Here is a 14,182-nt window from a genome sequence, read left to right as displayed (position 1 = left end):
AAGCATATTGGCCTTGGAGGGCTACTGATAACATGTGCTTAGTACCTTGGCTGGATTTTACCTTTGCAATGACTGCCTACTCCCACCTGCGCACGTGCTGATTTCAACAAAATACAGTGGCTGCTCCCGAAGACACAGAAATGATTTAAGAACAAAGGTAACAGATTGTACTCAATGTGATCATGTTCAAGGATATTTGTTTTCTTACAATAAGATCACTATATAGCCTGGCCAGCGTGGGTCAGTGGTTGAGCGTCCACCTATGAACCAAGGGGACAGGGTTCAATTGCCAGTCAGGGCACATGCCCTGGTTGCATGTTCAATCCCCAGTGGCCCTACCAGGAGGCAGTCGATCAGTGACTCTTTCTCATCATTGATGTTTCTATCTCTCTCTCCCTCTCCCTTCCTCTCTGAAATCAATAATAAAAATATATTTAAAAAAAACACAATAAGATCACTAGTTATCATTTTTCTGTGCCCAATGGCATATATATCATACATAACATAAATAATATATGTATAGGTTTATAAATATAAACACACACATATATACATACATATGTATATATATATACACATATATAATATTTTTCCACCTGATTGGGGGTGAAGAAGAAAGACTGTTTGAGCACATAAGCAAGTACCTAAGTGTCATGAAAGCTGTTAGAGGTGACTGTAGGACATCACAGCTTCCTGTCTGTCTGTATTCTAGACAGACAAGAGCTAAGTTGCATTACATCAGCAATTATGCTATAACTTCTCAGTTTTATTTCTTGGTACCTTACATCCAATGAGGAACTTTCCCTTTTCATGACTTCTATTAAAGTGTTACTCATTTATATATCATTAAATGTATATTATATACCAAACACTGTGGTAGAAAACTAATTTTCTAATTTTAATGTGTGTTTTTTCACAGAAAAACTTATAAGTTGGATGCTAATATTTTTAAAAAATATACATTTTTTTCAGAGAGGAAGAGAGAGGTAGCAATATCAATGGTGAGAGAGAATCATTGATCAATTGCCTCCTGAACTCCCCACACTGGTAATTGAGCCCGCAACATGCCCCGACGGGGAATCGAACCATGTCCTCCTGGTTCATAGGTTGATGCTCAACCACTGATCCACGCCAGCCAGACTGGATGCTAATATTTTTATTTTATAGATAAAGCCAAAATCACTGGAGCTGTGTACGTTTCCAAGAGGTGCACAGTGAACAAATGCTTTGGTTGAAATTCACATACATTCTTTCATGAATTTACCCAATAAACACTTGTTGAACTTCTATGTTCTAGGCCCTATTACAAGTATTAGAAATTTGTTGTTAAGTAAGACAGAAATGTTTCTGCTCTTAATGTTCCTTTTACTTTCTAGTTAGGGAATAAATAATGATGATGATGATGATGATTTTTACTTCTCATACGTCATCGTTTATTACCTCTCTCTCTTTGTTTATAGAATATATTATCATTGGAAATGTTCTTTAAACTAAAAGAAGAGAGTGAGGTAATAAATTGTAACTAATGGAAGTTAATTTGTACGGTTGGTCAGGGATGGTCTGGTGAGAAGGGACAAGTGGGGTAAGCATTAATGAGAAGAAAGAGTTTGCTACGAAAAAAATCTGAGGGCAGAGAGAACAAAAGCAAGAATATACCCTGTAAAGTAAAAATAAATTTAGCTTTTGCAAAGAATAGACTGAAGGTCAACGTATTGGGCTTATAGGGAGTAAAGGGAAAATTGTGGGAAACGGTTATCTATCTATAAAACATACACTATGTTCATTATGGTAACCAGCCTAACTATTCTAGAATATTCAAACTTCAAAGATAGTTGGTGTCCAGCTAAGAAAATTGTATTTTCATACTTCTATGAGAATTACTAGAGGAGAAAAGGTACATTAGTAAATGGTGTAACTGGACCATGATTTTTATATTAGCCTAATCAGCTGTTGAAAAGTCCTGCTTTGCATGTGGAAAACACTTACAGTAAGGATTATTGTGTGTGTAAGGATGTTTTCTTTCTCTATACCCCAGACTTGGAGGAGATCAAATCATGTTGCAGATTTATAGGACTACTATTTTCTCATGAATCATCACAACCACAACATGCTATGTATAGCTAGTGTCAGATACACATTTAAAATATCTGGAGAATATTACGTTAAGCGAAATAAGCCAGTAAGAGAAAGACAAGTATTACATAATTTCACTTATACATGGAATCTAATGAACAAAATAAAGTAGCGAGCAAAATAAATGCAGAGACATTGAAGCACGCAAAGCACTGGCATATTTTAGAGAGGGGGGGGGGAGGGTCAGGAAGAGATTAACTAAAGAACTTATATGCATATATTCATAGCCCGTGGAGTGGGCGGGAGCAGGCTAGAGGGCTCAATCAGGGCCAAAAAGGGGACATCTGTAATACTTTCAACAATAAAGATAAATTAAAAATAAATAAATAAATAAATAAATAAAAGATCTAAGTTGTTTTTACCCAAAGAAATTAGCAAATGCACTAGCTATTCCCTTAAGTACCAAATTTAACAGCTCCAACATTCATCAACAGTATTCAAATGTGCGCTTGCTATCTAATGGCAGTCTAAAATTACATATTTCTTAACCCTACAGTCCCACAAGTCTCCCAGGGTAACACTCAACATTTTGCAAGTCATATGTTTTTATACATATTCTTCTTTAAATTCACATTTATTGATTTATTTATTCACTTTTTCAACAAGTATATACTGAGCATACACACTAGGTTCCAGTTACTATGTCAGGTATTAAAGGCAGAAGGGACAAGATAGGAAAAGTTTTTGCCACAAGTAGCTTACAGTCTAGTAAGGAAAGTAGATTATAAACAATACTAGAGGCCCAGTGCACGAAATTCATGTATGGGGGTGGGGAGGCCCTCAGCCTGGCCTGCACCCTCTCGCAAGCCAGGACTTTCAGGGGATGTCCGACTGCCTGTTTAGGCCTGATCCCGCAGGGATCCCTGTGGATTGGGCTTAAACTGGCAGTCAGACATCTCTCTAACAATCTGGGACTGTTGGCTCCTAACCATTCACCTGCCTGCCTGATCGCCCCTAACCACTCACCTGCCTACCTGATCACCCCTAACTACTCGCCTGACTGCCTGTTCACCCCTAACCATTCCCTGGTGTGGGGGGCCAGCCAGGGCAAGGGGCCGTGGTGTCCTGGTCTCTGGTCATTCTGGTCGTTCCATCGTTTCGGTCGCTGGGCTTTTATTATATAGGATATAGAATAATATATCAGATATTGACAAATGATGTAGAGAAAGATAAAGCTTTATGGAAGATTAGAGTGTGACATTTTTATTTTACTACATATGAAAGGCAAGTGAAGACCTCTCTGGGCTGAGGAAAGTTTAACAGTGAGAGAACTGAATTAAAGGGAGAGCAGGCCATGCAAGTAGGTGGAGGAAGACCCATTTAGACAAAAGGCAGAGACCTTATAGTGGAAGTATGTTTGACATTTTTGTGGAACAGCAAAGAGGTTCCTGTGAGAGAAAGCAGTGGCTAATAGGAAAAAATAGTGGAGAGGTAGCCAGGGACCAGATCATGGACCTACTTAAATATAAGAAGGTTGAATTTTATGGTAAGGCAGATAAGAAGCCATTGAGGGTAGAAAGAGGAGAAGAGTTGAACAACTCACCAAAATTATATCATTTACTAGTAATTACAAAACAAACCCTTGAGCTGCTATTTGGAAAACATACTAGGAAATTGACTAAAAAACAGAATGAAAGCAAAGAGAGACTTTAGGACCAATATGTACCTCTTCATGTCTTAGGTAAACAAATAAATATGATGGCCTAACTAACCTACAGTAGATGATAGCTTCCAACCCACCTGAGCAAAACATTTTCTCAAAGGCCTAATTGTACAAACAGAATGTCCCCACTCTGAAGAAGTGATATTAATGATACAATTCTTGGCACCATTGTTAACCAGAATGGTATTTTGATCCCCTCCTTAAGTCACCATACATGGACATTCTGCGTTTATTTTATGTTGATCTTAATAAGTTATCTGTATGATATTCATACTATGGCAATATATTTTTATAGTAATCATCCTTAAAATGTCTTAAACCTCAGAGATATATGAAAAAACAATCTAGTACATAGGGAAAAATAAGAGGATAAGATGCTACTGAGGGAAAACCAGAGTGGTTTAAATGACAGTAAAATTTGATTTTAAAAAAACATTAACAGGGGATAAGTGAAACAGATAATTCAAGATAAACAATTTTAGAACATAGAAAGGAAGTTCCAGACCACAGAGTTTCTGTTTCCTGCATTAAAGCACTACTTACTAAATGATACCTTTAAAAAAAAAAGAAAAAAGAAAAAAAAAGCTAGTCCCCAGGAAAGAAGTGAATGACAAACTTCTGAAAGCCGACTTGTAGCTTCCTAAGAAACTCTCCCACACTGAAGAGAGATGCAGGAGGATGGAGACTTTTAAATTCTTAAACAATAAATCCTCTAGCTCTAAACAGTGTCAGGTTCCTAGTGGATGTCCAATAAATATTAGTTAAATGAATGAATGAATGGAATTCCAGAGAAATATTACTCTTATTTATTATTTCCATCTCACAAATAGGAATCTCGAACTTTGAGTTTTTTATTTAGATACACCGTTTCCCAAACTACTTTTGTTTTCTATAAATTTAAGGAAGGATGTCACACGTTCTGGGAAATCCCACGTGTCTTTTCATGCTACACCTACAGTTGTGAGAAAGCACATTTCAGACAGTAGGGAAAACCCATAGCTCACCACAACAACACACTGTAAATTGTCTGGGCCACTGGGGCATAAATTAAAGGGAACTGGAGTGGTGGAGTGATTAGAAGTCAAGAGGAAGGGGGCGGAGACAGCGCATATGTGACTATAAATGATGAGCTCTCTCAGAGACTGAGCTAGAGCTCCAGCAAGGGCATTCACTGTAGATTGGCTTGACCTGAGATTAACCAGAGGGTATTGACTGGAATAAAGATGAACTCTGAAGATTGTTCCCTAACAGAGAACAGCTCCTTGGAGAGAGGACGACAAAGTAAGTCAGATCTTGTTTTCATATACTGGTTATAACTATCTATATAGATGATATATACCAGGAGGGCCAAAGATAGGTTTACAGTTGCAAGTACATGAAACACAGAATTTATTCTGATATTGTTATTTGATTAATTACTGTATTATTTTTCCATACAAACAACTGTAAACCTACTTTCCCCCTGCCCCCTATAACAGGACTTAGGGAAGAAAATAAACTTCTGTCATTTGAAGAACTTGATTACATTCTATTTCAGTCCAGATAAAAGAGAAAAATGGGAAGAAGTAAATATTTCTTTATCTATTAAAGATAAGATTACGGAGATGAGAGGAAACACAAAGGTGAATTGGAGAAGCTATTCAAAGATGTGTTTCTTTGTTTCAAATTATATTATTTCATTTTTAGATGAAATTATAAAACTCCCTGCTCTAGCCCAGTGCACTCTCTATCATTTTTCCATATCCATCTGCACATATTCCAGGAAGCATTGACTTTCTTTACAAAAATTCTGTGCAGCACATAAGCAATTACGCTCTTGACTGCCTTTACTTTGTATCTTTGTGTGCTTTCTGTGTGCCTCGTCTTGTATTCTCATGCAGCATCTTCTAGTTGCTGAAAATAAAGGTTTCCAATCTTTGAGAGAATGGCCATATAGGCATCTTTACACTTACAGTGTCTAATGATAATTTATTCAGAGAATGTCATGAAATCTTGAAAATGACGTCTTCTGCTTCTATAATCTTTATGGGACTCTTTTTCTACATTTCATCCTTCAGTTTCACACATCCAGTCACTGGCTCAAAATTCCAAATGAATCAGACATTTTTCTTTCTTTCTTTTTTCATCAAAATATGATTATCTTTGCTGTATACTATTTCCTCTCTTCTATTTGTCTGTTCTGTCCAGAGACCTATTCTATTTATGATACCAGAATTTTCCCATTTTTTTCTATAACTCACTTCTATGAGGTTTTTTTTATGTGTGTATTTTCATTTATACCTCTTCCTTTTTGAATTACTGAGGTACCCCAAAACCTAATATGTAAGAAATACAGTTTGTCAGCAGTAATTAAGGAATGCGTTGTGGATAGCAGAGCTGAAAAAATTGAGAGGAAGGATTGTTTTTAGAGTGTGTGTCCACTAAACTGTTTTGCATTAGAAAAGCTTCCATTACCTCCCATAAACCCATCTTTCACTTTAGAACACAAAATCAACTGTGGATAACAAATGCAAACTATACAAAATTTCTGGTAACCACATAACCATAACTTTATGGACTCATTGAACTACCAAAAGGAAAAATAATTGTAATAATTAAACTACTCAATAAATAGAGGGCATAGTTGCAAAAAGGTCCTAATTCAGGGATTCTTAACTTTTCCTGAGATCATCCCCATTTTCTGTTGAATGTTTAGTTGATGCTGTCTTCTACATACATTATTAGTATGAAAAAACACTGGGCACAACCCTTAGGTGACTCAATATGTAATGGTGGATTTATTTTCAATTTCTCCGTTAATGGGCAGGACCGTAATCAGAGCGGAAGTACACTCTTGGGGGCAGTGTTTGGTCACCTAGGTGATGAACCAAACTGAGCAACCACCGCCCTCACTAATGGATGTAAAGTACAATCTGAAAATCATCAGCACAGTTTACCCACTGGCTAAGCCAATAGACTGAAGTAGACTTTGGAGGCCCTGAGCTATCTGGCTGAGTTAATACTGGCTCAGGAACAGAGCTGTGCTGCTGCGTTGAGGCTAAGAAGCATGATGAGAAGTGAAACTAGACAGAGAGCTCTGAACTTGCTATCTACCTACCCTGGGCTCCTTCCGGTAACAGCTGGATTCTGGCGAAAAAAAAGAAGATTGGCTTTGAGAAGCTGAGACAAATAGAACTAGATAGGAGAGAAGTAAAGGCATCTCTTGAAAAATCTGAATGCAGATTGGCTTTGAGAAGCTGAGAGAAATAGAACTAGATAGGAGAGAAGTAAAGGCATCTCTTGAAAAATCTGAATGCAGATCTACGCTGGGAAAAACCACCCCAGAAGCAGAAGCTGATGCTGACATTCAGTACATGGTAAATTCCTCGTAAAGAAAGCAACATCTCTTAGCCCACTTTAACTTTAGAGAAATGTCTTAAGGAAAAATATGTGCATTTCAAGATATGTGCTCTTAATTATACAAGTCATCTATATTCAAAAACATGATATTTTCTCATTTTGAGACTGTTTTTATGGTAAATTTTGATATCATTCACATAGCAATTTTATATTTCAGTTTCTCAGAACATAATAGGGAACTATGTATTTCTTGTGAGGCCAAAGTTTTTAAAAATGACAGCTCTTCCTAGCAAAAATCAAATTCAAACTCTGAGCCACAGGATCCCATTGTCTCCTTTCTCAATTAATTTATTTACATTTCGGAACAGATATCCTTCTAGATTTCCTTTGGTGTGTGTGTCTGTGTAACTAAGAATCATCATTGACATCATACTTATATTCTAAATCCTTCCACAAAATATTTTTATTGGTGAAATCAAAATTTTACTTTTTTTTAGCATTAAACAAAGGATAAATGGGAAAAAATAACTTCTTCCCAATGTTTGGTCTTTAATACTGTTAGATTTCTTTTATTATTTTAAATTATCTTGAAAATTCAAATATTTTACTGTTCATTCTCATATTTTAATTGTGGTATAGTTTATATACAATGGATGCATAGATCATAAATGTGCAGTTTAATGAGGTATAATTACAACTCCAATCAACATTTGAAATTGCCATCACTCTAGAAAGTTCCCCTGTATTCCTTTCTGCTCAGATTACCTTTTCTACACACATAACAGCTTTCACTTTTCTGAATTCTGTCACCATAGCTTAGTTCAGCAATTCTTAAATGTTACATTAAATAAAATATGCAGTATGTAACAGTATGTGGATTTTTTCACTCAACTTTTTTTTAACTTTTCCATTTTGTTGCATGTATCAGTTGCTCTCTTTTTTTATATGTCCTTTCATGGATAATAGCATAATTTGTTTATCAGTTTTCCTGTTGATGTGTATTTAGGTTATTTCTAGAATTTAGCTCTTAAGAATAAAACTGCTATAAACATTTTTATACAAAGCATTTTTGAGACATATTTTCATTCCTTTTGAGAAAATACATAGGAGTAGAATTGCTGGATCACATGGTAGATGTGTGCTTAATTGTGTAAGAAACAGTTTTCTAAAGTTTTTTTTTTCATTTTACTCTTCCAACAGTAAAATGAAACTTATAAAAAATTTCGATTGTTTCACATCTGTACCAACTTTACCAAAAATTATTATCAATTGTTTTTATTTTCTGTCATGCTAGTTATAGATATTAATATATCAATTCAATATTTTTTATTATACATTCCCCATTTATCCTCATTTACACCATTACTCTTAAACAGTAAATTGTAAATACAGAGAGGTTAAGGAATTATGATTATGATTTTTTTAATATGTCATCTAGGGTAATCAGGTGTTTAATAAATGTTCTTATTGTGAGTAAAGCAATAAAACTATGATGACAGAATTTTCATTGCTACTAAGTACATATTTTGGGAAGATATTTTATGTTCTCATCATTATGCCTATATTGTTTCATTTCTAACCCCTCCAAAAATTATCCAAATTCATCCAAAATTTGGGGGAAATTGGCATAAATTTTATAGAAGATAGGGAGACACATTACTTTTTACTGCAAGAAAATATCAAATGTCCCCATCTTACTTCTGTAGTCTGCCTGAACTCACATCCACCTTCTCTCTTCAGATAACGCTGCCAGCCTTCACTTTGCCTCACATCATGAAGGGTCCCTTCAAGTTCCTATCCCATGTGCTGTCCTGAACGTGGTCATCATCACCGTCTTGATCATAGCTCTCATCGCTTTATCAGGTGGGTCTGCACTTCATGAATCCATCGAGTCTCTTTGCTGTCTCTGTTGTAATCTCAGCTGAAATCAGTGGGAGTCCTTGGTCCAATTAATCAGCAATTCTGAGCAATTTAGCAGCATCCATATATCATACGTGGTGGATTTCCTAAAAAATACTAATACAATTCCACGTTCCTTGGGCGATTAATATAATACCATTTAGAGTTTTCTAGAGATTTTCTTTTTTATCAAATGTATTGGGGTGACATTGATTAATAAGATCATATAGGTTTCAAGTGTACATTTTCATGATACATTATCTGTACATTGCATTGTGTGCCCACCACCCACAGTCAGATCATCTTCCATCACCATATATTTAGCCTCCTTTACCGTTTACTGCCCTCCAACCCCCTTCCCTCTGATAACCACCATGCTGTGTCTGTGTCTATGAGTTCCAGTTTTATATCCTTCCTTTGTCTCCACAACTCTGGGGCCTTTCCATAAGTATGAAAAGTGTCTATGATTTATGCATTATTGTGGAAGAAAATTACATTACTATGGGTTTAAATGTGGAATGAAAGGAGCTGATTTAGATTCTAAATAAATCAACAGTTAGGAAAATTGTGGGCTTCACATTCATATTGACAGAAAAAAGTAATATCTAAGCCATAGATTAATCAAGATTTGGTCAGTCTTTTGTCTTTCAACTCAAAGACCGCCAAACTGTGGCTATGAATAATTATGACTGTATCTAGAAACTCCCAGAGTGAAGCGCCATAAGATATTCAAAGTATACCACTATACCAAGATACGTTTGTGTCTTTTACAAACATTATATTTATAATTTTATGAAACTTTTTCAGTCATAGGTCTTTTTGTGTTCTGAATTACTTCCTGCAAATAATTCTCTCTTTCATCTTCAAATAGAGTGTTTTATCTCCTGAAAGTTTAAATCCCTCCACCTCTGCATTCAGATTCAAAACCCTTCTTGAAATTTATAAAACACTTTACCCTTTCTAATCCAAGACCGTTTTTAAGGTTTTCCTTTTCTTTTTTTTCTTTCTTTTCTTTTTTTTTTGTTACCACTTTCGGACATTATGGCCAAAGAGCCACCTTCTTTTCTCCTACTAATATACCCTGTCCAATGATGATTAGGCACAATGGGAGATCTGATAAGGTGAGGACCTGCCTTCGCATGCTTCTCCGAATTTGCCTTTTTGCCTTTCAGCCTTCACTTTATCACCTACCCCAAGAACTAGGTTTGCATGCTGTGGGTATTTAACTTATTTTGTGACTAAAACAATTTTCCTGTCCACAGTGGGCCAGTACAATTGTCCAGCGCGATATATGTTTTCGGAACCATCAAACAACCATGTTTCTTCATGCTCGGACGATTGGATTGGATACCAGAGGAAATGCTACTTTATTTCCAATACAACAAGGAATTGGACCTTGGCCCAAAACTCTTGCTTCAAACACGGTGCTACTCTTGCTGTCATTGATTCTGAAAAGGACATGGTAAGATAATATTCAAACACAATTTCATAAAATATTGCTGTTTTCTTTTATAGAGCTAATCTGTGATGTCCTTCTGTTTCCTTATAAATGAAGAAGACATTGTATCTGTGTCCATGTAGGAACATTTAGTCTGAGGTCAGACGAGGGTTCTATTTAGTCTTGTAAATCTGGTTTGGATGCCTAGCCTCAAAGGCTAGAAATCCGAATGAGTCAATTCTATACAGAGCTAATGAATGATCAGCTACTTTACCTCAGATGCAGCTTTTGAGAAACTGATTTTGAGAATGTATTACATCTACTTACCCATAACAGCTGTTTAACAAGCACCCCCTTTGTCATTTCTTCAAGATCTTTTTAAAAAGATATGTGGGTAGAGCTGAACACTGGATTGGGCTAAAAAATGATGCTGGACAGACATGGAAATGGTCAAATGGCAAAGAATTTAACAACGGGTAAGTTTCAAGATGTTTCTTTATCTTTCCCAGACTGGTAGCTCAGGGAAACCATTTTCCCTGTTTCCACTGTTCTCTTTTGTATGCTTATACTCTTTGGAATTCTTTAAAGAAAAGCTGTCATATGATCATTTTGCTCTTTTCCCTTACTTGGAATTCATACAACAAATGCTTCTAGTAATTTGATCTCAGAAAAATAAAATTAGTGTGACTAGAAGACTCAGAAATATTCCAGAAATAATTGTGATGATAAAATCTAACATTTCCAATCTCATATTAATATTTTACTGATGAACTAGTTTTTGAAAAACAATTCCCTCGTACTCTTTCCCTGTTCTCATCTCCACAGGGATAAAGAACAATATTTTCATGCTTAATTAGCAGCTTCTATGGACCTGAAAGAAAAATTGCCCCAGAATTAAAGATTCTTACGTTATTTTATTATCATTTATTTTATTTTTTAAATACATATTTTTATTGATTTCAGAGAGGAAGGGAGAGTGAGAGAGAGATAAAAATATCAATGATGAGAGAGAATCACTGATCAGCTGCCTTGTGCACGCCCCCTACTGGGGATCAAGCCTGCAACTCAGGCATGTGCCCTGACCAGAAATTGAACCTTGACCTCCTGGCTCATAGCTCGATGCTCAACCACTGAGCCATGCTGGCTGGCCCAAATGGATACACTTTACTCTTAGCTTTGTACCTTCCTTCCGCCTACTCTTCCTCTCAATCCCTGTCTCCTCTCTCTCTAGATTAGTTTATGATAAATAAATAAATAAATAAATAAATAAATAAATAAATAAAGCAGAGACCTCTACTACCACAAAGTTTTTATGTTCCATGTAACTGAACGGAAACGATGCACTGAAAGTAATTCTCAGTTTCTTTATTGTTTGACAGGTTCAGCCTCACAGGGTCAGAGAACTGTGCATTTCTGAATAGCACAGAGGTCAGCAGCACAGACTGTGGAAGGAATTTACATTGGATATGTAACAAACCCTTCAAACAGTGAGGAGCCATATTGGCTTATAGACTATCATGTCATGGAACTCAAGGCAATCCGTGTCGTGGATGCTGCTCTATGGTCAGATGTTTGCCGTAAGGACTTTGTGAAGAAACTTGGTATGATTTTGGAAACTTTCTTCCAAACAAGACTGTGGAACAAAAGGCAGGGGAGCTGCATTGCAGAATACCCTCGCCGTGACCTGAAAACATCACAGGTTGATGGATATTTATGTCCAAGATTGAGAAAAATGACTTTAAACCTTTTGAATGCACTTTATACTTTTTCAAATCCAAAAATAATAAAACAGCTAGGTTTAGAGTTTTTATTTATTGCCGAATGACTACCAACGATGAGTGTCCTTCACGCATTTGCACTATTAGAAGGAATTAGATGGCAGTATTAAAAACTGAATGTAAACAAAAGAAATGTTAACTGGTAACACAGTTATTTAGTCTAAATGCATTTGTTAAGCTCAGAGAACATTTATAGGTGGACAAATGCTTATGAAACTAAGCTTTGTAATATTTCTCTCTTTTTGGAGAAGTTTGCCAGGCTACTTTGTCACTTTTTTCTCCCCAAAACTGGGATGACCACATATTTATGTTGTTTGTTTGTTTTTATTTCTTCAATGTCTTTTTTAATGGTACTTAATTCTTTGCCTTTAAAACTTTATACACCATGTTTTATAAAGATAAAAACAAAACCAAAGAACATGAGAAATATTTGTAAAACAGATAAGTGTTGGAAAGTGTGCAATATATGATGTGGCAAATCCCTATTAGAAAAAATTCTGTATTGTTCAAACCTAGAATAATACAATATCTGATTATAAATTTGTGCTTTTCCTAATCAATGTTATCACATGCAGTACTTCATGTGAGGTGTTTGCAGTGCAATAAACTATTTGTTTGTTTGTCTTTTGTATTTGGTGCAATTATAAGCTGCTTTTATGTATGTTAAAATAAAAATGGAAACAAAATTATTTCTAAGAAGTGTTTGCTCCCTTAAAATACACTAAAAATTATGTCATACTAGAAATAAGAAAAACATTTTTTCAAAAAGTTATCTACTGTAATACCTTAGCTTTATAATGTGGTTTCTACTTTTTGAATTGTTTTTACATGTCTGTTCCTACAAAGGCCTTATGCGTCTTTCTGTATAAAAGCAGATGCTCAGTAAATATTATAATTGACTTGAAAAGAATCTATGCCATTTAAAATGTTTTGTCCCTATTATTTTCTTATTCTTTATTGTTTATCACCCTCATACTAAAGAAGCATAAGCCTGATCAGTGTGAATGAGTTGATTGAACGTTTTCCCTTATACCAAGAGGTCACTGGTTAAATTTCTGATCAGGGCACATGCCTGGATTGCAGGCTTGATCCCCAGTAGAGGGTATGCAGGAGGCAGTTGATCAATCTTTCTCATCAGATGTTTCCCTCTTTCAAAAATCAATTTAAAAAATTTTTTTAAAGATGGTTAGAACTAATAAACAAATTTAAACAAAAAGAAGCATAGAGATAGTAGGAGATACCTAATGTCATTTTGTGGGGACCTATTTATAACCTCACTAGAGGCCCGGTGCACAAAATTCGTGCAGGAGGTGGGGGTCCCTCAGCCCGGCTCCTGCGCCCTCTCCAATCCGGAACCCCTTGGGGGATGTCCAACTGCCTTGCCCTGCCAGCCTGATCGCCCCCAACTGCCCTCCTCTGCTGGCTTGATCGCCCCTAACCGCAGCTGGACATCCCTCTCGCAATCCGGGACTGCTGGCTCCTAACTGCTTGCCTGCCTGCTGACCTGATCACCTAACCACTGCCCTGCCAGCCTGATTGCCCCTAACTGCCTCTGCCTTGGCCCCCACCACCATGGCTTTGTCCGGAAGGAAGTTGGACATCTGGAAGATGTCCAGTCACCTGGTCTAATTAGCATATTCCCCTTTTATTAGTATAGATTCTCTCTTCAATAAGAGAATAATTGGTCCTAATAACCGATGCTCTAAAAGCATCTTGTTCAATTCCAAAATGCTATACATATTTTAGTCATTTACTCTTCTGAGTCATGTTCGAAAAAATGTCTTGTGATTTGTGTTCCATGAAATGTGTAAGTGGAAAGTGTTGCTGTTAAGAGCCAGATCCAGGAGAAAGATTGCCTGAGTTCATCTCTGCCATTAACTAGTGGAATAGCTGTTTAAGTTAGAATTAGTTAGAAATGTAGTTAAACGTAGC

At 36.2% G+C, this 14,182-nt stretch overlaps 1 protein-coding gene across 1 annotated transcript; it reads left to right on the top strand.

Moving 5' to 3' along the window:
* The first annotated feature begins 4,953 nt into the window (after nt 1-4,953).
* Nucleotides 4,954-13,160, top strand: CD69 (CD69 molecule). The gene is made up of 5 exons (XM_014451668.2): nt 4,954-5,077; nt 8,876-8,998; nt 10,297-10,496; nt 10,845-10,948; nt 11,852-13,160. Exons 1-5 carry the CDS (start codon nt 5,020-5,022, stop codon nt 11,961-11,963), a joined length of 597 nt encoding a protein of 198 aa, XP_014307154.1. The 5' UTR covers nt 4,954-5,019; the 3' UTR covers nt 11,964-13,160.
* The last annotated feature ends 1,022 nt before the right edge of the window (nt 13,161-14,182 follow it).

Source organism: Myotis lucifugus, unplaced genomic scaffold (assembly GCF_000147115.1).
Source record: "Myotis lucifugus unplaced genomic scaffold, Myoluc2.0 scaffold_10, whole genome shotgun sequence".
Taxonomy (NCBI): domain Eukaryota; kingdom Metazoa; phylum Chordata; class Mammalia; order Chiroptera; family Vespertilionidae; genus Myotis; species Myotis lucifugus.
Note: the sequence above shows the minus strand (reverse complement) of the source record. Positions and strands in the feature narration are given on the sequence as shown.